At 36.3% G+C, this 27,229-nt stretch overlaps 1 protein-coding gene across 1 annotated transcript; it reads left to right on the forward strand.

The window, feature by feature from the left end:
- The first annotated feature begins 16,394 nt into the window (after positions 1-16,394).
- Positions 16,395-17,006, forward strand: LOC148952918 (uncharacterized). The gene has a single exon (XM_089087824.1). The coding sequence runs from the start codon at positions 16,395-16,397 to the stop codon at positions 17,004-17,006; it is 612 nt and encodes a 203-aa protein (XP_088943950.1).
- The last annotated feature ends 10,223 nt before the right edge of the window (positions 17,007-27,229 follow it).

Consider the following 27,229-nt stretch of genomic DNA (forward strand, 5'->3'; position numbering starts at 1 on the left):
ATTTCCGCGGCAAAGTTTTAATTTATCCTGAAAACAATATTAATGAATAGGAAGCCGTGACGTCACTTAGATCTGAGTTCATTTTTCTCTGGGAACCGTTTAACAAATATGTAGGCTATTTCTTTTTGAGGGTTTATTAGCTCTACGCTATATAATTTTTTTACTAAGGAAATTTAAATTATGAAGAAAACTTTGACTTATTAACATGTAGATAAAAAAAAGTATAGATATTTCTGTACAGGCTTTTTACCTGTTCTCTTTTCCGAAGGTTATTATTACTTTCTTCAAATACTAGACGACTGGGAGCGACGCTGTTTCTCCCTTTTTCAGTTTCTTAATCTGAGTTTTGGATTCCAAATTTTTGCTTTTCCTCCATGTAGTATTGACAAGTCTTCCCGTGGTCTCTATAGTGTTGCTTACAAGGTTCGGAATTTGAGCCTGGTTTTGTTTCATAGTCAAAGGTCTTTAGTTTTTGTTCCTCTTGGCACTTTGCCTTTTGAATTAGTGATTTGGCCACTTGCGCCGCTGAAGAAGGAACTTGCTGCTGAATTTTTGATTTCTTAACTATTCGCCATAGCTTTTCTCTTACTGTATTCTTCCTTACAAAGGGGCCAGGTTTAGTCAAATCCGTTTCTGTAGAAGAGTTGTCTGTTTTACAGGCTGTTAGCTCGCGTCTTGTAGATGTTGTTTGTTAGAAAAGCCATTTTTGTGTTAAGACTGCAGGCGAGTCTAGAATATGAAATTTAGACAATTCTTGTATTTCCTTTATTTTTTCTTCTTCCTTGTGCTTAACCTCTGGCTTGTTATTTCTCTGACGACTAGGTTGTCTTTGGAAATTTTTTTCGTCACTTTCATTGCTACTCTCCGATAGGCATTGTACCTTACCCATTTTATTTTGTTGGTTATTGAAAGTTTGTAGCCAAGACTGGGACAAATACTCCGTTCATTCCTCCGAATTGTTTGGTCGTTAAAAAGGTCATAGAAGTTATATGGTCTCCTGATGTATACAGGTGCAATTGTTTCCTCTCCTTCTTTATCTGAAGAAATGGGCTCCAATTTAACATATTTTTCTTTTTGTGCTGTCTTTGCATTGTCCAAATTTTGTTTTACTGGCTCCATTGCTTTTTTCATACGCATTATCGTTTCTTGTTTGTATTGATCAAGATTGTGATATACTCTATCATTTTGTATTTCATCCATACAAATCCTGGGATCTCTCAAATATTGTAAAAAATGGTGTTTCTTTTTAAAAACGCAAAAAGCCATATTCACTGCAAAGACTACAAACAGAAAATTATCATGCCAATTTCCATTTTCCTGCCTTGCATGTATCCCTAGCACATAAGCTAACCGTCTATGCTGTCGTTCAATTTTTCCATTAGCTGACACCATATACGATGAGGTGTACCAGCATTTTATTCCCAAACATTCTGTAATTTAGTCTAATAATTTTGCTCTACAGCATGGGCCATTGTCACTAAGTAAAATCCGAGGGAAAATCCCATGTTCCAAAAATAGTTGGTTTACTAAAACTTTTGCTATAGTTCTTGCCTTTACGTCCTTAATTGAGAAAGCGTATAAATATGAATTAAATGATCCACTATTGATAATACACACCGATTCCCTTTCCTGGAAACTGGAAAACTTCCTCCTGCACTCAAAATATCTATAGAAATTAATTCTCCTATCCCTGAAGGTGTGGGGTATTGACCTAATTCTGCCTTAGGCGTCTTTGGTGGCGACTTTTGTTTGCCACACTCTAGAAAGCCTTGAATGAAAGTTTTTACGTTTTTACATTATTGGAAGATAAACATTTCATTTTATTCGTCCAATAGTTTTTGCTTCTCCCATGGGACAGCCCCTTGTTGCGAGTGCCATCTGTAAAATTTCTCCTTCTATTGATTTTGCAATTACTGGAATAATTCTTAATTCATTTTTTCTATACTCTTGTGGCCCTCTGTAAAGTCTTATCAAAAGATTTTTACTCTCATCCAGATTGAAATTATCTAGGTCTTTAAAAAAATACTTGATGTGTTCAGACTGTTCTTTACCGTTTAGTAAAAAGGATTTTATGGCTGAGCAAAATAATCTTTCTCTCGATGTTGCAAATAATATTTCCACCTCGACAAAGTCGTTTTGGATGGCGGTTATCAAATTTCCTTCCGTACCTGGGTTCCATGATAAATAATCTGGTAGAATGTTTGTACGGCCTTTTATATATATATATATATATATATATATATATATATATATATATATATATATATATATATATATATATATATATATATATATATATATATATATATATATATATATATATATATATATATATATATATATATATATATATATATATATATATATATATATATATATATATATATATATATATATATATATATAATATATATATATATATATATATATATATATATATATATATATATATATATATATATATATATATATATATATATATATATATATATATATATATTGGGGCATATGAATTTTCTTGAACACAGAGTACCCATCTTGTCAGCCTCACTGAAATATTTCGCATCGTATGTAACCAAATTAGCGATTTTGGATCTACGCGTAAAGTGAACTTTTTTGCAAGCATAAATTGGCGAAAATTATCCGTAAGAACTACAACTGCTAAGCCTTATCTTTCAACCGTTGAATCTTTTCTTTCTGCCTTTGTCAGTCCTCTACTGGTGTACTGAACTTTGGATTTTTACCCTTAAGAATTTATGTTTAATAATAAAATGTCCTCAATGCCGTAGGCCAAAGCATCTGTTTGCAAACAGAAGTCTAGTGACAAATCTGGCAATTTAAGTATTAGAACCTTTAATAATTCCCTTTTTATTTCATTCAGCGCTTATATAGCTTCTGGTGGACATTCGAATTTTCCGGATTTTTTAAAAAGGTTCGTCAAAGGCTGTGCTATTGTCACATAATTTTTAATATATTCTCGGAAATAACTTACAAATCGACACACTGATCTGCAGCTTTTTTGATATATTGGTGGTTTTAATTGTTCTATGACAGTAAATTTTTCCAGAATTGGCAAAATCGTACCTTGGTATATCATATGTCCAAGAAAAACCAATTTTGCTACCACTATTTTCAGCTTTTCTGGTTTTAATTTTAACCCTGTTTTTTTCAAATTTTCCAAATATTCTTCTAAGTCCAATTGAATGGTCTTCTAGGTTTTCAGTAAACAATCTTAAATCATCTAAGTAATCCAATGTATCTTGTTTCCTTTCTGGTTCGGTATCTTTTAACACTAAATTCATTAGTCGACTAAACCAGTTTGGACTAAATGATAAGCCAAAAGACCAACGTTTGAATGTGAACGTTCTTCAATCGCCTAAGATCACTGTTGCCTTGTGCTTTGTTTCTGGATCTAAGGCTAATCACCAATATCCCGCTATTAGGTTAAAACTAGTTTAGTATTTTGAACCTTCCAGCGAACCTAATATCGTATCAATTCGTTGCAATTTCATAACATCCTTTACCGTGACTGCATTTATCGCTCTAAAGTCTATGCATAACCTCCAGGTATTATCTTTTTCCCGACTATTACCAGTGAAAAACAACACTCGCTAGAGCTCTTTAATTATACCCTGCTCTTCCATTTATTTTATTTGGTCATCTACCCATGGTTTTAAATGATAAGGTGTTTTATAAGATGATTATTTAATTGGAGGGCCTTGTGTTGGTGTTTTGTGCTTGATCAGGTTAGTTAAGCCGTAATCAGCTTTAGGCCTTGCAAATGTCGATCTAAAATCCCAGAGAATATTTCCCACCTAGGTTTTTATAATTACCGATAAATTTACTCAATTAAACTGTTCCAAAGAATCAGTTTTTGTCTTTCCATACTCTTCACGTGGTGTTGGTTTTGACAAAACTTGCTTCTGGCTAGTAAAATTTACGCTTAACTCTGCGCTACTTAGTGATTTTATATCTGCATTTGAAGTCTTTTCCGCCGATCCTAGTGCTACTTGGTATAGCTTTACTTTATCATTGCTTAAATTTGACAATTTTAAATATGCAATATTACTTTCAATTTTAATAAATCGATTTTCCATGTCAATTTTGGGATATTCTTCTAGGGTGTATCCCCCTATTATGGCTTCCATTGTTTTGTTCTTTTCCTCCTTTGTATTTGATGTCTCTAAAACTTGAGATGACGTTCCCCCTTCTATTGTGATTTTTCTGTTCAATGTTATGACCCGCATTTTCACTATATTTATCTGTTCTCACGCAAACTTGTCTATCAGTTTCGTTTGGTAGGGTTATGGTTATATTATCGTTTAGGGGCTCCCACACGATCCCATACTTTCTTGTACCATCCACTCCAAGAATACAAGGAAATGGGAGTTGTTTACATAATATTATTGTTACTGTTATTTCTTTATTCCCTGTGCTAAATTTTAATAAACATTCCTCTTAAATTGTCAGTTTGTGCCCTGTTACTGATGTCAAGGTATTCTTGCATCTGCTTACGCGATTTTTCACACTATGAGGAAACCTCTTAAAAATTCCTCTCTAATTAAGGATTTTGATCTACCCGTATCTTGTAAACATGGTAAATGTTGGAAACATTCAATTTTAAAATGACGCAAAATCGGTAGATTATTATTTGTATCGATATCACAACATTCTAATCTATGAAGGGGTCTTTAAAATGATTCAGCTCTGTCGACCCTTACAGGCTTGTTTCTTCGTTTAAATTCCCACTATCATTTGACCAAAAGTTTTCGGGCTCTTCCCAGTTTTCTTCCGTGTTCCTATCTTGACCCTGGGTGTTGTTTAACGTTCGATTTCTAGGCCAAAATTCAGAAATAATATTCGGTGCTTGCCAAGTAATATTTGTTCCCTGCCTTCTTGAATTTCTGCCCCCTTGTGTTCTGAACTGGTGTCTTGTCTTGTATGTCTGGCCTTCTTAATGTATTCTATGCCAGCAATCTGCTGCATAGTGATTCGGTTTGCCACAATAATAGCACTTAAACCTTCTCTTAAATTGTTCGTTGGTTTCCTGGTTTCTACTTTGTATAATTACTTCTATATATTCTTAATCTACCATTGTTGGTTCTCCAACTATCTGTTTTTGGTGTTGGTGGGTGCCTATATTATCTATAGTTACTAGCCGCTAACGACTCTAGGTCATGGAATCTGTCGGCTACTTCCCTAGACGATGACCCTTGGCCTCTTTCACACCTTTTTGGTTCATAATTTGGCTCTCCAAAGCTCAACTGCTTTTGCCCCCTTCCAAGTTGTATATTTTCTTGGTATCCTGTGCTATTTATCGACATCCGATAAAAATTTTTCATGGCCTCTTTAATTTTTACCTCTGTTTCTACTAGGATTATAGCATGCTCTAAATTTTCTGGTTTCTGTGAAAATATTAGTCTTAGTAGCTTTTTTTGTAACCCTTGCGTAAAAGTATGTAATTGTACTGTTTCAACCTTGTTTCAAAAGAATCATTAGAGTGCTAATGTCCCTCGCTTCTTCTTCCTTAACCGCCTCAAAGTGTTTAAGGGCGCTTCCCTTTCATCTAGCTGCAAGGCATTGCTTTTTGACCTTATCGTCAAATGAATCAGTTAATTCTTCGAACATTTTCAATTTTTCAATGAACTCATCGACATCTGATGTTCCTGTATATTCCGGTATAATTTTATAATTTCAAGCACTTTTGATATGGAAACCATTTTTTCGTCGTGTAAAGCCATTTTTGTTTCAATATACAATTTTTATTTATTCCTCTCGACCTAGTTTTGTGAACTGCCACCAGCTGTCGTAAATTGGGTTTAAGGTTGTAGGGAGAAGTTGTGGTAGATACCATATTACTCCCGTTATAGGGGATATAATTATGGTCATAAGGTAAATAAACTTTGGTAGTGTGCCTTAGGCTATGACCTGACTAATTTGGCGTACCAGCTGGGATTATTCGATGGACTAAAATAAAATCGTAGATAGGTTGTCTATAACATAATGCTTTTATTCATCTAACACACAACGGTACAGAGTCTGGCTATAAATAGGCCACTGGGACTAATTGTCGCATAAAATAAACAAATACAATAGTACTCTAATGCAAGTTACACAACATTTAAAACACTTACAATTTTTGAACATATAATCCGAGGGATTCCCAAAATAAACGGACCAGAGGTAAGTCCGACATAAAATTAGTGTCCAGCTCCCAGTTTCCATAAAATGTATCTTTTATACAAAGTATCAACCACATCTTATCGAGCCCACTGACGCACAGTACTAGGAAGTGGTGATTTGTGAAGGTCCTTTTCCAATCTACACATACTATTATCTACTCTTTATATTAATAAAAAGCTTCATTTCATAAATTTGTATTTTACGTCAATGTTTTTACTAAAACCATAGTTTGACTTAATTAGCCAGCTTCACTACAATGATAAAGGTTTCACGCAATGGGCTCTTGAAGCGTTAAAAATAAAAAAAACATATTTTTGCAACTTTATCAATTAATAGAGATACTGGGAATATAAATATTGATCATATTTATGATACTATTTAAAAAAATTAACACATATTTAAAAATAAAAATAAAGTATTGCAAAATGGCCCAGGGGTTAGTTCAAATAATAAACCTAAGCGAATAGCAGCATTTGTTATTTTAAAATGTTTAATCCAGTTAATTTTCTGAGGTGGTTTCACGAAGGTAACGTCAAATTGTAAATGTTAAGTAATTGTATATTATATTTTTAGATGAGTCTATTTTATTTTGATGTATATTTTTTAGCTTTAGTTGTTTTTTTTCTCTACGCAGAAGACGCCATGTTAGATACAGGCGAAATATTGGTTTTCTTTTTTCTTCGTTTTCATTTACTGGCCATAGACCCGTTTGTCGTATTTATATTTTTTTTTTTGTTTTTGTCGTGAATTGCCAGTTCGGCCTTAGATCTTTTATTCATAATATACTTAACATTTTTCTTAAGCAATATTCCAGTGAAAGGGAAGTAAAGAAGAGATTCAATGTTGGTGATAAACCGTTAATCCATCGAACTACTAAAATGATTTAAAAAGGGAACAATATGTAGTTCACTGAGCTTTAAAAGCTTCCAGAGCAGACACTAAACGTCTAAAGTATCGTCTACGTGATATGAAAGATGAAGTGATTCTCGGTGGTTTTAATGACTATGAAGTGCAAAAAGTGAAAAACATTGGAATCTGCTAGATTGTAAAGATATTAAAGAGTTGAACTCACAGGGGCAAGGAACAGTTGCTTACTCATTAGCTAGGATACAACTTTGATTTTGATTCTTGGATAGCCGCTGAAGACGAGCGCAATGTCCAATTATTTATATCTAACATTCATGTCGAATACCTCTAACCCTCCTACGATGATTTGAATAAAACATGTGACTTTTGGACAAGACTTTCCCCCGACAGCAAACACGAGGGAAAGAATGAAGTTGCTCTTGTTGATTGAACTCTCAAAAATACAAATCATATACTGAGAAAAGATCGCACATATGACATAAAAGTTAGATCACACTATTGGTTACTCCTTACCAAAGAATGGATAGCACCACTTAAGAAAAACCTTTTTTATTCAACGACAACTGGTTTTGAGAGTCAGCGACATTTGTTTTGGTAGGATTTAAGCAAGACTTTGTTTTGGCCCCAAGAAGCCATATGGATATAAACACACCATATATTTCCTGTTACCAGGCTTAAGGTAGACTCTATTGATCCTCATACCGGGTAGTGAACAGAGTAGTTCTTTCTTTCTCGAAGCTAAGGCGTTTTTTTAGAGCAGTAGTGGAGAAGAGATCAAACCGAAAACATTATGAATATATATTTTTGTTCATTGAAAAACATATTTTACTATTGGATATGAGTGGTTTTACTCTGTTGGATGTTGAAGGTGCTATCGGCAGTGAAATGAAGCCAAGAGATCCCAGTGTTATAGTAAAAATTACAAGGGGTTGTCGGTTAACGCTCTAATGGAATTGTTGTGAAATATATTTTATGGTATTCGGGTGTTGTAGTCGTAGATGCCTTTATTATCTCTTTACAAGGGAGATAAACTATGAACCTAAGGTATTTAAACTTTGGTAGCGTGCCTTAGGCTATGACCAAACTATTGAGGCGTACAAACTGGGTATGTTCTAGGGACTAAAGATAGATCGTAGAGAGGTTGTCTAAAATACAATGCTTTTATTCAATTAACATATAAGAATTCCAGATATAGATATTCTACTGGGACTGGCTGTCCCAAGTAGACCACAAGTCTCAGAAACTACAATAATATATAATAAGATACAGACACTTACAATGAACCAAAAAGATTCCAAGGTATTTCTAAAAACAAGGGAGCAGAGGTCAGTCCGGCATAAAGTTAGTATCAGTCGACCCCTTCCCATAAAATGTATCTTTTATACATTTTTATCAACCACACCTTCCTTTAACCAACCGACACAAATAGCTAGGAAGTGGTATTTCTCAATTTCCCGTTAAGCAGAAACTTGGCAGGATATATTCCTTATCTTAATAAAAAGTGGTATTTCTAAACTTGATATTTGCGTCTTATTTATTTTTACTAAATTAATAATTAACTAAATTAGAAAGCTTTACCACAGAATGAGATGTTTGGAAGATATGTGATATCTTTGAGAAAATTCGAGTTAGAAGAAAAATATGTTTCGCAGCAAAAGTAAGTATAATGCATGTACATAGACTACAAGATAGATTAAATGCATTAGTGAAATATATTGAAGACAATGATTTAAATCAGTTTGTGATTAAAAAAGAGTGATATAACTATTTTACTATTCTATTTTTTAAATATGAATGTTTCAAAATCAAAACTGTTTTTTTCTTGCTCGGTAATTAAGTGACCTACCAGTCCTCTCGCTCTCTAGGAAGCCATTAGGTGACGAGAGGGTACTCGAAGTAGAAAGAATCTTTATTCTTTGGGTTTGCTATATTGTCTTTAATCAGCTGTGGGAGTTTCAGGATTAAAAATGAATGGATTTGAGAAACAGAGATTCATGCAGAATCGTCTGACTTTGGGAAAATGTTTGAATCTAAATGATCATTTTCAAAAGTTATCAGTGCAAAATATAATATTCTCTCAAAGAATGCTTGACGATATCATGAAAGAAGAGTCCTCAATTTTGGATCATTGCATGATGCTTATGAGTCTTGGGCTAGACGCGTTTACTCAATTTAATGACATACTAATCGAAACACAACAAAATTATATTGTAGATTCGGTTTTGAACATTAACTAGACTGTCAAGTTTTTATTTTGATTTAAGAAAATATCCGAACGATTTTCAGTGTATTTTTTTCAAGAGAACAAGAAATAAGTCGACAATTTCAAAAATCCTATCCAATCAGGTATAATTGATTTTAAACTGTGACGTCACTCAAATACTCCGCCTCTCTCTAGAAGTAAGAAGAAAATTCCTTTATTGATAGCAAAAATCTATATCGACAATGTTATCGTTCTGGTTCTTCACTACTGGTTAACTACCCGGTAAGCACATCAACAAACTCTTGCATAAGCCAGGGAAAGAAAGAGAAAACACTTTCATTTAAAAAGAAGAGGTCTCTTGTTAAAAGGATCCTACTTTCAATGCCTTGATAGTCAGAGAGCCTGTGCAGAAACACTAACCTAGAAAATTCTACTGAGTAGGCTAAAGTAAACAAATATTGATTAAAAAAAACTTCAGTGAAGGAATAGTAAATTTTCAGTTTTCAACAAAATTTAGTCAGGGTGAAAGTGTATAAATCACTTGAAATAAACAATGATAGCAAAAAAAAACATACAGTAGGTACTAATGTAAATGAATGCAAATCTTAAAACGAAATAAGCTTAATTTGAATTTGCAAATCAAGCTTAAAACCAAAATAATTTGCTATTGAATATAAATGAAAACCCAAAACGAACGGAAATTAAATATACAATCATAACCAACAAACATACAATACTGAAGACGAATTTTATTAAAAATATTGTTTTTATGTTTATTACAACATTGAAAATAAACATAAAATTATAGTAAAATCAACTTTTTTAATGATGAACTTTCAGCAATTAAAATCATTCTATGTCAAATATTCAGATTATTTTATGAGTTCTTTCCAAGGCTGTTCAAGGCAAATACAGTTTCACTTCAAACAAGAGATTGGATACTGCCACCTTCCCTAACTGTAAAAGTCTAAAGCCAACTGCGTCATTGGCGCTTCAATGAAAAAGAATTATATTACAAATGTTTTTTTTTCCAGTTATTACAGCATTGAAAATGAAAATATAAACTGCAGTCAATTAAAATCTTGAACAGATGATCTTTCATCAATTAATATAAACTTATATCAAATATCCAATTTGATTTTACTTGCACTCCCCTAGACTATTCAAAACCCATATAGTTTTCAGTAAAGCGCCAATGACGCAGTAAGTTTTACACTTTTCCAGTGAGAGAAGGGGGCAATAACTATCCATTTTTTGTAGTAAATTGTCATGTTATACTTACACCGCTGCTATACGAACCACTGAAGAGTATCAAGTTGAATGAACTTTATTTATGCCATCCCCTAGGGCACTCTTGGGGTTGAACAAACTTTATCAAGACTATCCCCTTGGGCACTCTTGAGGTTGAACGAACTTTATCTAGGCCATCCTCTATTGAGGTTGAAAGAACTTTATCATGGCTATTCCCTAAGGCACTCTTATGAACTCTTGCATAATCCCGCATATAGGTTGTATTCCTAAGGGTCCCATACAGAATTAATTATCGTGGTCCCATACAGAATGATTAGATTCTATGAAAGCTCTACACCTTTTCAAAGAGAGTGAGTGGCCCATTGCATATAGGGTATATTTCTAATGGCCTCATACAGAATTAATTAGACTCTTGAGGTTGAACGAACTTTATCAAGACTATCCCCTTGGGCACTCTTGAGGTTGGACAAACTTTATCTAGACCATCCTCTATTGAGGTTCAAGGAACTTTATCATGGCTATTCCCTAAGGCACTCTTGTGAACTCTTGCATAATCTCGCATATAGGTTATATTTCTAATGGTCCCATACAGAATTAATTACCATGGCTCTATTGAGGTTGAACGAACTTTAGTTGCATAATGATATAGCTCTAAGGCGCTTTTAAGGAGCATTGAACCCTGAACAAACCTGGACAATTGTGAAACACATCGCATAATGATCTATGGTATTCGCTAAAGATTTTCTGATGATTTCAGAAATATTTGCTGGTGTAGTCTTGATGTCCCTAAGGTACTCTTGTGAACTCTTACTGATTTATCTGTTTTTGAGCGTTATTTGCGCAATAATAAAGTCCTATAGAATTATTTTTTCGGAATATGTCGATGCTAAAAAATTGTTCATAGAAATATATTGAGAGAAACCCTCACATATCACCGTATGAATTACCAATTAAATTAAATAATTAGTAAGCTATAAATAGGTCCGGCAGTGCCCACTGAAATCATGAATAATTGGTCAGGTTTAGGAATCGAATGTGAGGTCTGAGATTTCCTACGATGCTGTAGCCATCTGGAAAAACATTCTAAGCAATAGGTTTCATGTATTTACTATGCCATTGAATTGTAAGTGCTTTATATTATGTAGAATCTTTTGTTTTAAAAAATTCCCCTTCCAACTAGTTGTTATTGAACGTTTTAATTCAATTCGTGAAACAGTTTTGAACCCTGGACCTTCAGGGGATGGTAAGGAGCAATATCAAAACTAAAAGTGCGTAAACACTGAAACACTGTCTGTGAATGGTTTGCGAGCATAGCCCTTGAGGTGAATCTTACTTATTTTTGATTGTTCACATTTAAAAAAAAAATCGGGGGGGGGGGGAGAGGGGGATTAGAATTATTTTTTGGAATAAGTCGATGCTAAAAAATTGTTCATAGAATTATAATGACAGAAACCCTTGCATATCACCTTATGAATTAACAATTAAATGAAATCAGTAGTAAGCTATAAATAAGTCCGACCGTGCCCACTGAACTCAGGGATTATTTGTCCGGTGTAGGAATCAAATGTGAGGTCTGAGATTTCCTACGATGCTGTATCCATCAGAACCAGCATGTCAATGATATTATTATTTTCTTTGAAATACATTCTAAACTATAGGTTTCCTGCATTGGCTATGCCACTGAATTGTAGGTGTTTGTGTATCATGTATCATCTTTAGTTTTAAAAACTCCCATCCCTACTAGTTGTTCTTGAACCTTTTAATTAAATTCGTGAAATATTTTTGAACCTGGGCATTCAGCGGACGGTAAAGAGGAATATCAAAACCAAAAAGTGCACAGACGATGCCTTTGAATGGTTTGCGAGCTTAGCCTTTGAGGTGAATCTTACTTATTTTTTATTCTTCACATTTTTTTTTGGGGGGGGGGGGTCTTAGAATTATTTTTTTGGAATAAGTCAATGCTAAAAAATTGTTCATAGAAATATATTGACGGAAACCCTCGCATATCACCTTATGAATTAAAAATTAAATGAAATCAGTAGTAAGCTATAAATAGGTCCGACCGTTCCCAGTGAAATCATAATTATTTGTCTGGTGTAGGAATTGAATGTGAGGTCTGACATTTCCTACGATACTGTAGCCATCAGAACCAACATGTCAATGATATTATTGTCTTCTTCGAAATACATTCTAAGCAATAGGGTTCAGTCATTTGCTGTGCCATTGAATTGTATGTGTTTGTGTATCATGTATTATCTTTAGTATCAAAAAACTCCCCTCCCTACTAATTATTCTTGAATGTTTTAACTCCATTGTGAGATATTTTTGAACCTGGACCTTCAGGGGACGGTAAAGAGCAATATCAAAACTAAAAATGTATAAATGATGCCTTAGAATTGTTTGCGAGCTTAGCCCTTGGGGCGAATTTAGCGTTGTGATCATCGACGAGATACAATACTTTCATTTGAGCGCCAGGAGAGGAAAAGCTAGCAGAAGAGGAGAAAGTACCTGTGGCAAGTGTTCTAGTGGTATCTGCCGAGAGCAATCTCTTAATTTGCAGGAGATAAGCAAACAGGGCTCTACGCTTCCCTAGTTATATCCGCAAACCTAACTACGTCACACTTCAAACCAGAATGAACTGTAACATTTGCAAACAGACTACAAAGCCAAATGACGCTCTTTGCTGCAAGATTTACAACAAGCAGTCACACCTGAAATGCCTCAAGATAACAGCATATGATGCCAAAATAATTGCAGCGAACTGGAAGTGTGGGAGCTGCTCTTCCTCCTCCCCACTACCACTACCACAATCAAGATCGGAAGGTGGCTCGAAGAAGACCATTGCGGGCAGCTCAGAGGAGTTAAAACAGTCTCCCCACCCGCAAGCTCTGGATCCTGAAAAATTCCAGTCTTCAGAGACTCCTGGATCATCCAGATCACAAGAAGGCTCTACCGGTAGCTTATGCAGCTACTGCCACCTGGCAGCTGAAGACTCAACTGCACTCAAGTGCTTCTTCTGCAGCAAGAATGAACATGTTTCTTGCCGAGGGATGCACCTAGATTTATTCCTAGCGCTGAAAGCCCATGATAAGAGCTCACTAGTACTCAAATACAAATGTTTATGCTGTAGTAAGCGAAGCGTATCCAAACTTCCATTGGCAGTACTTCAAATGACCCAAACCAACCGAAGCATGGCACCTTTATGGCAGCAACAGCAGCAGCCAGAAAGGCAACCAATTACCGGCATCAACATCGTCCCATCTCAGTCACCAGCAACTAACAGAATTCAAAACTCAAGTGCCGTCACAGTTAGCGTTCTACTGCAAGCCGAAAAAGAGTGGAAACTACGTGAGGAGAAAAGTATGAACAATGTAATATCTGGCATTCTAGAATTCGACAAAGAGTCTGATGCTGAGAAAGTTGTGGGGCTGGTCTCTAGCAATGACCTTGTTGCTCAACTACAACTGAAAGACATCCTAGAAACAGCAAGACTGGGCCACCCCCTCTCAGAGTCGGATAACGTGCAAGGCCGAAGGTGCCTACTCGTGAAACTGCGCAAGGACTGTGAAGAAACCCGAAGAAAGCGATCAAAAATCTTAAAGGGTGCACCAAATCTGCGAAGAGCCACTGACAACCATGTCCGACAAAACGTCTATGTGAATCCAGATCTCACGCCAATGCAAAAAACTGAATAAGCTGCTACAGACCATGCAAAGACATCACAGTCCTCCGACAACCGACATGATGCCGGCTCTTTAGCTGCTGGTCAACGTTATCCCAGTTCACGTCGTAAGTGACATAGCGTAGGCCACAGGTTCCAGAAAAAGGCCTTGACTGGAATTAAATGTCTTTATTTTAATTCTGATTCTCTGCTAAACAAGATGGATGAAGTGAGACATATTGTAATCCCCATATAGCTGGAACAGCTGAGGTGAAACCAAAAAATAGCAGATACCTGCATACACTCCCAGAGCTACAGATTTTAAATTACAAACTCTTAGAGAGAAACATTGAAAAGCGAACTGGAAGGGGAATTCTCTGCTATTACAGACAGGACGTCCAAGCTACCCCAGTAAGTCCCAGAGGAAATGAACTATCCCAAGAAAGTATCTGGTTAAAAATAACAACAGCTGATAGAGTAAATATCAAACTCGGAGTCTACTACAGAAGTCCCAATAGCAGTCTTGAAAATGACTCGCACTTGGTTGCAGAAATTACTGAGATCTGGAGTCAAAATTTATCAAATGTAGTCATCGTGGGCGATTTCAACCTACCGAAAATCAACTGGTCTAGACAGCACATGCACTCGCACAACCCAACATCACCCGAGGCGAAATTCTTAGAAGTGGCAAATAACTCTCATCTGAACCAATTGATCTTAGAGCCCACCCAAACCAGAGGTACGAATAGATCAAGTATATTGGATCTGCTACTGACAAACGATTCAGAACTGATAGAGGACATCCGCCTACTAGCACCGTTGGAAAAGTCTGATCACTGTATAGTAGGCTTCCAGGTTTTGGCTAATGGCAGAAAACACCAAGAAAAAATTACAACAGAGCAGACTTCGCTGCTATCCGGAATGACCTCAGCACAGAGGATTGGGGAAAAGAGTTCAATTCGACTGAAAGCTGTAAGGAAATGTACTCCAAATTCCTCTCCGTCATGTCTCAGGCTGAGGAAAAACACGTACCAGTTGCAAAAAATTATAAAAGACCAACCCTACCACACGCTGTTTTGGTCCTCATCAAGAAAAAGCAAGCCTGTTGGAAAAATCATTTAGCTGACCAGTCGAGCCCTCTCAAAGCAATAGCCTACTGAAGGCTACGAAATAAGGTGAGGCGACAAACCAGGCAAGCAGCTGCATGCGAGAGCAAAACCTTGCAGAATCTATCAAGACAAACCCCAGAATGTTTTGAACCACATAAATTCTAAACGAATTGCGAAGCCAGATATTCCAAGCTTAAGAAACCCTACGACAGGACTCCTGATTGAAAGATTTGCAGAAAAAGCAGATTTACTAAACATGTATTTTGCTACTGTTTTCACCCAGGAACCTATTCAGTCATCACTACCAACCCTGCAAACCACAGTCTTTGACCAAACACCCAGGGTAGAGATAGACCCACAGGTGGTTCTGAAGAAAATCAAAGAGCCAAGGATAAGCAAATCGCCAGGTCCAGACGGGCTTCACCCCAGAGTGTTAAAAGAAACAGCAGATCTAATGGCAGAGCCCCTACTGATGACTTTTCAAAAATCCTTACAGTCGAATGTTCTCCCTAGTATCTGGAAAAAGGCGACAGTGATACCATTACACAAAAAGAGAAACCGCCAAGATCCTCTAAATTACTGCCCAATAAGTCTAACCTGCGTAACTTGCAAAATACTGGAATCTATCATATATGACCACATCCTTGAGCACATGAGCAAAAGAAAGATAATCACTAGCAAGCAATTTGGGTTCTTGAAGAGAAGGTCTGCAGAGTCACAGCTTCTTATGGCAGGGGAAAACTGGAAAATGCACGCAGATAAGGGTTATCAAGTCGATTTCATTTACATAAATCTTAAAAAGGTCTTTGACAAAGTACCTCATTGTTACCTTTTATACAAACACCGCAGCCATGGTCTGGGTGCCAGTGAAATGTATTGAACAGTTTCTTATTGAAAGGTCTCGAACAGTATCAGTAGACAGAGTTTTGAGCATACTTGAAGCAGAGGCAACCAACGGCGTTCCCCAGGGCTCGGTCCTTGGCTCTCTCTTATTGAACCTTTATTTCAATGATCTAGTAGAAGGAATCAACTCTGAAGAGACACCAAGCTGTATAAAGTAATCAAAACAGCTACCGATGCACAATCTCTGCAAGAGGACCTTGACAAACTCAATAGTTGGATGTCCAACTGGCTGATGAAAATCAATATCGACAAAAGCCACAAGATAACGATAGGGAAACCTACTATCCACTATGAATATAGACTAGAAGACTTACCGATAACATCATGCCAGGAGGAGCGCGACTTAGGAGTTCTCATTGACAGCAACCTCGACTTCCAGGCCCACTACAACAGCATTATTGGGAAAATAAATCGTGTTGCAGGATTTTTAAGGCGTAACTTCACTTTTGGAAGAGATAAGACCCTTTGCCTTCTCTACAAAGCTTTGGTACGGCCAATCCTTGAATATGGTCATTGCACTACACGTCCCTTTTACAACAAAGACATCGAAGCTCTTGAAAAAGTTCAAAGACGAATAACAAAGTTCTGTCCGACTTTGAGAAATTTACCTTATGAAGATGGGCTCTGCAAGCTCAAACTTCCTTCACTAGCTTATCGACTGCACCGAGGAGACCTCATTGAGGTATACAAGCTTTGCTACGCCACCTACAAAAACATCCAGAAAACCGATGTTCACAGCTTCAGCCACACGAACCTTCGTGGTCACAACCCCAAGCTTCAAGAGGAGAGGTTCCAAAAGGACATCGGCCGTTGGGCGTTCAACAACTGAGTAACACAGCAATGGAACTAACTCCCCTTTGAAGTCATCAATGCCAACTCATTAAGCTCGTCTAAGCAGGAACTGGACAAAGACTACGGTGAAAGTGCCTACAATTTTTTTCAATTTAAAAGATTTTTGTAGAGGCCCTGTGGCCTATTTGTTTTGCGTTATATTATTATAATTATTATTATTATTATTAACTTTTTTGAACTAAAGTTTTTTCAAACTTTTTTATGTCTTAAAATGATTCGCGAAGAAAAAAAGTCTAGGCCAAAAATAAAATGTCACAAATAAAAAAACGTCACAAAGCAAAAAACAACATTGCAAAGAAAACAAAAACGTCTCCAAGCTAAATAACAACGTCTCGAAGAAAAAAACGACGTCACAAAGAATTTTTTTGAACTGAAGTTTTTTTCGAACTTTTTTTCACGTCTTAAAATGATTCTCAAATGAAAAAAACATGTAAGCTAAAACCAAAATGGCACAAAAAACACTAAAAAGCGAAAAAAATGTCGCAAAGAAAACAAAAACGTCTCCAAGAAAAATAGCAACGTCTCGAAGGAAAAAAAACATCGCAAAGAAAAAAAACGTCTCGAAAAAAAAGTCTCAAAGTAAAAAAAAACCTCGTGAACAAAAAATATTGTCACAAAGAAAACAAAACGTCTCCAAGCTAAAAACAACGTCTCGAAGAAAAAAAAGTCTTTTTAGTTTAAAAAAATGTCACGAAGAATTTTTTAAATTCAGACATATAAACAGGCAAAGACAGAAACTGGGACAAGCCAACACCCACCCAGCCACACAGGCACAGACAGTGAGAGATATAAGAACGTATACAGGCACTGAGACAGGCAAGGACACTCCCAAACACACAGCCTTAGAGAGTGAGAGAGGCAAAAACACATACAAATACACAATTGCTACATACAAACAGACAAACACAGACACTGGGACAAGCGAACATCCACCCAGACACACAGGCACAGAGCTGGAGAGAGCCAATAAAGCGTACAAAACACAATATCAGACATGCCAAAAAACAAAGAAAGGCACTGGGAAAAACAAATACCCACCCAAACACACAAGTAAAGAGATTGAGAGACAAAAACACATACTAATACATAGATTCAAACATACAAACAGATAAAGACAGACACTGGGACAAGCAAACACCCATCCAGACAAACAGGTTTAGAGAGTGAGAGAGAAAACAAACACATACAAACACATAGATTCAGGTATAGAAAGAGAAAAAGACAGAGACTAAGACAAGCAAACACACGCCCAGACACACTGGCACAAAGAGTGAGAGAGACGAAAACACAAAAAATCATATAGATTCAAATATACAAACACACAAAAATAGGCACTAGGACAAGCGAAAACCTGCCCAGATACAGAGGCGTAGAGAGTCAGAGAGAACAAAAAACATGAAAACACACAATTCAGACAAAAAAACAGACAAAGACATACACTGGGATAAGCAAAGATTCGTTCAGACAGACAGACACAGAGCGTGATAAAGACAAAAACCCATACAAACATATAAATTAAGACATAGAAACCGACAAAGACAGGCACTGGGACAGGCAAACACCCGCCCACACGCACAGATAGAGAGAGTGAGAGAGATAAAAATGCATACAAATAAACAGATTCAGACAAACAAACCGACAAAGACAGGCACTGGGACAAGCTAAAACCCGCTTAGACACACAGGCACAGAGGGTGAGAGAGACAAAAACGCATACAAACATATAAATTCAGACTTGCAAACCTACAAAGACAGAAACTGGGACAAGCAAACACCCGCCTAGACACACAGGCAAGAAGAGTGAGAGAGACGAAAACAGAAACAAACACATAGATTCAGTCATAGAAAGAGACAAAGACGGATAGCGGGTCAAGTAAACGCCTACCCCGGCACAGTAAGCCAAAACAGGCACAGAGTGTGACAGAGTCAAAAACACATACAAACATACAGATTCAGCCATACAAACAGACAAAGACAGACACTAGGACAAGCAAATACCTATCAAGACTCACAGGCACTGAGAGCGAGAGAGACTAAAAGGCATACAAACGCATAAATTAAGGCATCCAAACAGACAAACGCAGGTACAGGCATTGGAACAAGCGGACACCGGCACAGACACACAGGGTTAGAGAGTGAGAGAGAAAAAAACACATTATTGGAGGTGTAACGTACGGGGGTCACCACTTATTGGAGCAAAAATGGCACAAAGAGTTTGCTATGCCACTTACTGGAGGGGGAGAACCCCTTGTCGGCCTAAAGTAGTGGGATTTCCGCGGTTACTCCAACGGTTCCGTATCTACTAGCGTGGTCGAATGGTTCCAGGGCCACTTTTAAGGCCAAGGGTTATCGTTAATATTTCTAATTATCTCTTTAGACTCGACCTAGGCTGAAAAGTTAAAAGAGTTTATAGCATAAGAAAATCTTACTGTATTCAAGACACACTACAAAAGAACTGATTTAAAAGGGACTCTTTCTTCCAGCCCGCTCCGCTAGCCGCGTGTCTGCGACGGGGTGCGGGGTGGTAATGAATTTTTCCAGCCAATCCAAGGGCTTACTAAGTTACTGGTCAACCTCCCTAACTGCGCAATTTATTACCTCGTGGTCTATTAACCAACTACGCAATTAGGAGGACATAAAATGGCGTCACAAAATAAAAGGAAAATTAATAATTATTACTCGGGGAAGGAAAATAATTAAGGGGCCAAAAGAAAGGAATCTGGGAGGGACATTTATCCGAACAAACTGGGACCAAGGGTTCCAACACCTCCCTTCTAAGATAAATAGCCCGCATCTCCGGTGGATTTGCTGGAAACTCAGACATAAAATAAATAACATTAAACTCAAAATCACTAAACTTGTATCTTCTCTCTTCCACCAGTGTCTGTACTTCCACCGCTTGGCTCAGGATTCGTCGTCATCCCCACGTCTCTATTGTAGAACCACCATGGTCTAGATCGTCTAAAATCCGCATTTGGTTTTGAAAGTTGAAGTCCCCAAGATTCGTAGACAATGATTGTGCGTAGCACAATCAAAAACAAAAAAATTTCTCGCTCTCACGAACTTACATTTGAGAGGAGCAGAGAATCAGTTTCTGGCACATATGATGATGCCAGCCCTCGTGAAAAATTGGCTGCACTAGCCTCTTAATTTCCATCTGTGGAAACAACCCCACATCTCAATCAAAAAGTAAATTGCCCCTTGGCATAATTTCAAATAATTTAAGGCCGAAAATGCAAAGGCCTGTGAAAACGATAAGGGTACTGAGAATGAAGTAAAATTTTGACCGAACCATGAATCACCTTTTTTCTGGGATCCCTCCCCTGGGATAATCAAATGCAGAATATGCGTTGATGCTAATTGAAAATTAAATTTGGGTACATCTCCCACTGAATACAATTTGCCGGAAATAATTGTCGGTTCCCATGAAGAATAATAACTATGAATAGGGTTACTGGACAAAGGTTTGGGTGAAGTATGAAGTGAATGGGAGAGAGTATCAAACAGTTCGTGGTAACGAACTGTAAGTAAGGAGCGACCCGGCTCAATGGTAACCGAAGCTCTAAATCACAAAATTTTGATACCAATAGATACATCAAAAGAATCAGATTTTAATTCGGACTTCAAATATACAAGTTTCATCAAGTTTAATTATACCCATCAAAAGTTAAGTGCCTGAGAAAATTTGGCTGATTTTAAAAAAAGGGGGAAAGAACCCCTAAAAGCTATAGAACCTTAATGAAAATCACACCATCATATTCAACGTATCAGAGAACCCTACCGTAGAGGTTTGAAGCTCCTACCTGCAAAAATGTGGAATTTTCAATTTTTTGCCACAAGAAAGATCACGGATGCATGTTTATTTGTTTGTATTTTTTTCTTTTCCACAGGGGTGATCGTATCAACCCAGTGGTACTAGAATATCGTGGGAGGGCTCATTGGAACGAAAATTAAAAGTTCTAGTGCCTTTTTAAGTGACCAAAAAAATGGAGGGCAACTAGGCCCCCTCCCACGCTCATTTTTTCCCAAAGTCACCCGATCAAAATTTTGACTCAATTTTTTTTAAACAATAAAATTTTGTTTTAATTGCAATTTTTTTTAATTAACTTTAACGAAATTCACACCATCAGATACAACTTATCAACGAACATTATTAAAGAAGCTTCAAACTCCTATCTCCAAAAATATGGAATTTTGCATTTTTAATCAACTTTAACGAAAATTACACCATCCAATTCAGCTTATCAGAGAACCCTATTAAAGAAGTTTCACGCTCCTATCTTTAAAAAGTTGGAAATTTGCTATTTTTGCTCGAAGAAAGATCACGATGCGTGCCCTCCAAAAAATGGAGGGCAACTAGGCCCCTCCCACGCTCATATTTTTCTCAAAGTCACCCAATTAAAATTTTGAGATAGCCATTTTGTTCAGCATAGTCAAAAATCTAATAAATATGTCTTTTAGGATGACTTAATCCCCCACAGTTCTCAGGGGAAGGGCTGCAAGTTATGAACTTTGCCCATTGCTTACATATTGCATTGGTTATTGGGAAGTATACAGACATTTTCGGGAAGGATTTTATTCTGGTGGGGGGGGGGGGGCTGGAAGAGGGGGTTACTCGGGAAAATATTTCCGTGGAGGATGTTTCTTTGGGGTAAGGGACATTTCTATGAAGGGTGCGCTGGATTTCCAAGTATTATTTAAAAAACGATCAGAAATTAACTTTAAAAAAACAAGTTTTTTCAACTGAAAGTAAGAAGCAATATTAGAACTTAAAACGAACAGAGATTATTACGTATATGAGGGGATTCTCCCCCAAGTCAATACCTCGCTCTTTATGCTACAGTGTTTTTTAGTGCTTTCAAAAGAGCTATCTATTCTAATTAAACGGCCTTTGTGATTCAGCAGTTTGTGAATTAAATTATTTTAACTTTTAACGTAAAGAGTGTGTATTGACTAAGGTTAGAACCCCCTCATATACGTAATAACATATACGTAATAAAAAAAAACAAAAAAAAACAAGCGATACGGCTCAATAGTAATCGAAACTTTTAAAAACGGAATTTTGATGTCAGTAAATGTATCAAAAGAATGGGCTTATAATACTGATTCCAAATATATAAATTTTATTAAGTTTAGTATTACTCATCAAAGGCTACGAGCCTGAGAAAATTTACCTGATTTTTTAAAGAGGGAGGAAACATTCCCTACAAGTGAAAGAATTTTAATGAAAATCCCACCGTCAGATTCAGCGTATCACAAAACCCTATTACATAGGTTTCAAGCTCATATCTGCTAAAATCTGCAACCATATCTGCAACATATTTTTTGCCAGAAGAAAAATATACAAATATAGAAATTCGTTATGTAAGTTAATTTGTAAATTACGTCAGAACCAAATTTAGAGACAGCCATTTAGCAAAAGAAGAGTAAAATTTCTATGCAAATTTTGTTTTCTTATTCAATGACGGCGAGCCAAAATAAAAGCTGCAATAACTAAAAAACGATCAGAAATTAACTAAAAAAACAAATTTTTTAAACTGCAAGTAACGAGCGACATTAAAACTTAAAACGAACAGAAAATATTCCGTATATGAAAGGGGCTGTCCCCTCCTCAACGCCTCGCTCTTTACGCTAAGGTTGTGACTCTGTCTCACAACTTTATTTTTTAAAACAATAAAAAACTTTAGCGTAAAGTGCGAGTCGTTGAGGAGGGGACAGCCCCTTTCATATACGGAATAATTTCTGTTCGTTTAAAGTTTTAATGTCGCTTCTTACTTTCAGTTTAAAAAACTTTTTTTTATTTATTCCCCCAAGGACTTCAGATCAGAAAGGCAAAATCTCGGTAAAGGGATTACAACTTGTCCGCCAGTTGTACATTGAGGAAAAACGGACTACCTTTCGCAATTGTCCGCGAGGGATCTTCCCGAAGGGCTTCGTCCCCCTCATATAAGATCGACATATCTTTTGAATTGATATTACTAATCTTAGATTCCTTCACAAGTTTTTCCAGTCCGACTCGACATTCCATATCTCCCAACTTTGCCCCACCCCGTTGTAGGTCATTTATCTCTATTTTGTAACCATCTTGTTTTATTCTCCATGGGCCTTTTACCTCTTTTTCTCCCCTATTATTTATGTTATCAAGGTACAGCCCATCCAACATTTTATTTTTCTCCCTATTATTTATATATCTCTTTATTCCAATCGGGACATGCCGTCAGCGTTCCCGTTATCTGTCCCCGGTCTTGATTTTATTTCGAAGTCGTATTCTTGTAGGCACAGGGCCCATCGTGCCAATCTTCTGTTATCTGGCTTCATTATATTTAGCCATTTCAATGGGTTGTGATCTGTCACTATTGTAAATTTTTGTCCATGTACATAATAGTGGAGTTTTTTGACTGCGTATATTATCGCAAGAGATTCTTTTTCAATCGTGCTATAATTTAATTCTGCTTTTGACAATTTTCTGGGTATAAATGTGATTGGGTGTTCCCCATCTTCAAAAATTTCAGATAAAACTGCCCCTAATCTGTAATCTGAACTGCCAGTTTGTAGCACAAATGGTGAGGAAAAATCTGGATTTCTCAGTATCCTTTCGCTATACAGAGCATCTTTCAGTGTATCGAATGCATTTTGTTCAATTTCAGACCATTTAACGGGGTCTACGGCCCCCTTCCTTGCTAACTCCGTTAAAGGTGTAGCAATCATTGCAAAATTTTGTATGAATTTTTTATAATATCCTGCCAACGTTTCCTATTTTGTGTCCCAGGTATTCTGTCTCTGAATGTACCAATTTAGATATTTATACATTCAGGGTTAATCCTGCTCTCCTCAGCCTGGTCAATACTTGTTCCATATGAGTTATATTTCATTGAACGAGTTTGAAAATACTATAATGTCATCCAAGTAGGCTTTTGTATATGGTAATGATTTTAAGATACAATCTACTAGTCTTTGGAATGTTGCTGGTGCCCCTTTTAGTCCAAAAGGCATATACCTAAACTGGTATAATCCAAAAGGCGCAATAAAAGCTGTTTTTGCAGAATCTTCTGTGTGCATCTTTACTGGCCAATATCCCCTTCTCAAGTCTAAAATTGATACAAATTTTGCGGAGCCAACTGACTCTTGAATTTCATCCATTCTAGGTATTGGGTACGCGTCTGATTCGGAATTATTATTCAGTTTCCTGTAGTCTACGCAAAAACGAATGGAGCCATTCTTCTTTGAGACTAATAGGACTGGCGCTGCATATTCTGAATTTGATGGTTCTATTACCCTTAAATCGAGCATTCGGTCTATTTCCTTTTTCATTTCTTTCCTTTTGGCTTCTGGTATTCTGTACGGGTAATGTTTTATTGGTTTGTTGTTTTTTACTGGTATTTTATGTACCATATTTTGTTTTTCCGATTCGGCCTGTTAATACGTCTGCAAATTCCGTGAATAATTTTTTTAATTGGTCTTTCTGAGCTTGGCTCAGATGTGTTTCCGACGAGACTCTTTCAATGGCATTATTATGTGTTTCCATCGGGTCTATTATACCCAAAGGGGCACTTTCCTCGTCATTTTCTGAGGTCGAAATCATGAGGTAGCGCTTCTGCGGATGTTTGTGGTATCTCCTTTCATTCTCCCTGTTAAATTTCTTCAGTAAATTCACATGATAAACTTCTTCTTTTTTCCTTGCTCCATCTAGTTCTATAATATAATTTACATCATTTATTTTCTTTTTCACCTTAAATGGTCCTTTCCATCTTACTTCAAATTTATTATTTCCGTCCGGTAGCAATATGAGGACTTCATCCCCTTCCGCGAATTTGTGTATTCGGGCGGATTTATCATACCATATTTTTGTTTTTTCTGCATGTTTCCCCTGTGCTTGCTTGGCAATTTCATGGTATTTATACAGTTTTTCTCGTAGTGATAGCAAGTGGGTTATTACTGTTTCTTCATTTTTCTCCTCATTCTCCCATGATTCCTTTAAAATGTCTAACAACCTCCTCGGGTTTGTCACATATAGTAATTCAAATGGCGAGAACCCTGTAGCTTGGTGTGGAGTTTCTCTGTATGCAAAAAGGACATAAGGGAGCATTTTGTCCCATTGGTTTACCTCATCTCTTACAAAACGTCTCAACATACTAATTAGGGTTCCGTTAAATGTTTCTGTCACTCCATTTATCTGAGGATGGAATGGAGTGGTTAATACTTGTTTAATACCGAGAATTTCGTAAAATTTTCGGATGTATGTCGATATAAAATTGGTTCCATTGTCTGTTAAAATTTCCTTCTAGATTCCGTGACATGAGACATATTTCGCTAATTCTTTTTGGAGATTTTTGGAGATTTTGCTGTTCGCATTGGGATAGTAATATCATTTATAATTTAAAGGAGCTAATTTCATTAAAAACTAAAAGTTATAATACCCTCTTAAGAGTCAAATTGAGTGGAGGGCAATCAGCCCTCCTCTTTAACTCATTATTTTCCACAAACTATCAAAATTGTAAGACAGCCATTTTGTTCTACATAGCTGAATGGTCTAGTAACTATATCTCTAGGGTTATTTGGTATATTTGGCAGGTCAATCCCCCACAGTTATGTAATTTGCCCAAAATGCTTTAAAACAAAATGTTGCTTTAAAATTAGATCAAAACACACAGTTTATATGCTAGTTGCCAATAAGGCATCTCAGCAATATACCAAGAACAACTGGGGGTATTAAGTTCAAATTTTTGGGGCTACTTCTTTTAATACTTCTGCTCTTAAAATTTTACTAAATCAAAAGTATAATTGTATCCTGGCTATGAAAGAGCATAGATGTAATTTCTTGGGAATGGTATTAACTTGCTTTTATAAGGTCAATTAGATGATGTACATGACTAAATTAAACACTATTATTTGTTTCAGGATTTTCAGAAGAGTTTATGTTGTTAGAAATTACTGAAAAAGCTTCTCCAGCATACAAATAGCAGGTCAAACTATAAATTCCTAAAGGAAACCCCAGAAAGATTCAAGCGATTATTTTCTTTTTCCCTGAAAAATATGTCAAACTCAAAACAAGCAGAAATAAAACTGAGTAGTGTTCAAAATCCCTTTGTTCTCTAAAAGCCAGGATCTTTACTGAAAAAATTCTTTTAAATATTTTCACTTTTATTACTTTAAGAAATCAAAAACTAATTAAGATTTCAAGGGATAAATATCAGCAAATGTATATTAAACTGACAATACCCATTCCTTTGACTTTTTTCAGTAAAGTACGAATTATATTCTGGCTTTTAGAGAGCATAGGGTTTTTGAACACTACTCATACTAATTTCTGCTTGTTTACGACAGAACAGACAGGATAAACCACGACACAATGTACAAAAATATCCTATCATACGTTTCAAACTAAAAAATACTTCCAAAATGCACTTTGAAACATCAACAGAGGTATGACAGACAAGATAAACCACGATAAAACACTACAAAAATATCCTAAGTCATACGTGTTAAACGAAAAAACTTCTAAATACACTTTGAAACATCAACAGAGGTAACACAGACAAAATATCCTAAGTCATCCGTTTCAAACGAAAAACTTCCAAAATGCACCGTGAAACATCAACTGAGGTAATATTGACAAGATAAACCACGACACAAAATTAAAAAAATATCCTAGGTCATACGCTTAAAAAGGAAATACTTCCAAAATGAACTTTGAAACATTAAGAGAGGTAACACACACAAGATAAACCACGAAAAAACACTACAAAAATATTCCAAGTCATACATTTCAAACAAAAAAACTTTCAAAATGCACTTTGAAACGTCAACAGAGGTAACACAGACAAGATAAACTACGACAACACTACAAAAATATCCTACTATTCCTAGCATCAAAAGAGGTAGCACAGACAAGATTTTTTTTACTTGGCAATTATTAAAAAACAGGGATTTTTAGTTTTTTTCATTTAGGTTACATTATGTTAACAGATTTTTGAGTTAGGTTTATTTGGGCTCAGTAAGCCTGCGCGCAAGCCTACTGAGCCCAAATAAACCTAACTCAAATCCGTTAACATAATGTAACCTTAGCGAAAAAAGTTAAATCATCGTTTTTTAATGAGTGCCAAGTAAAAAAAAAATCTTGTCGGTGTTACCTCTGTTGATGACACGGATGTCATCATATTATGACACTATAATATGACATCATGTATGGTACAATATGATG

Source organism: Artemia sp. Qi Xiang Cuo, chromosome 4, assembly GCF_049724085.1.
Source record: "Artemia sp. Qi Xiang Cuo chromosome 4, ASM4972408v1, whole genome shotgun sequence".
Classification (NCBI taxonomy): Eukaryota; Metazoa; Arthropoda; class Branchiopoda; order Anostraca; family Artemiidae; genus Artemia; species Artemia sp. Qi Xiang Cuo.

Bases quoted from the DNA above. Each gene is read 5' to 3' on its own strand.
- LOC148952918 (XM_089087824.1), top strand. From the start codon at position 16,395: ATGTCCAACTGGCTGATGAAAATCAATATCGACAAAAGCCACAAGATA.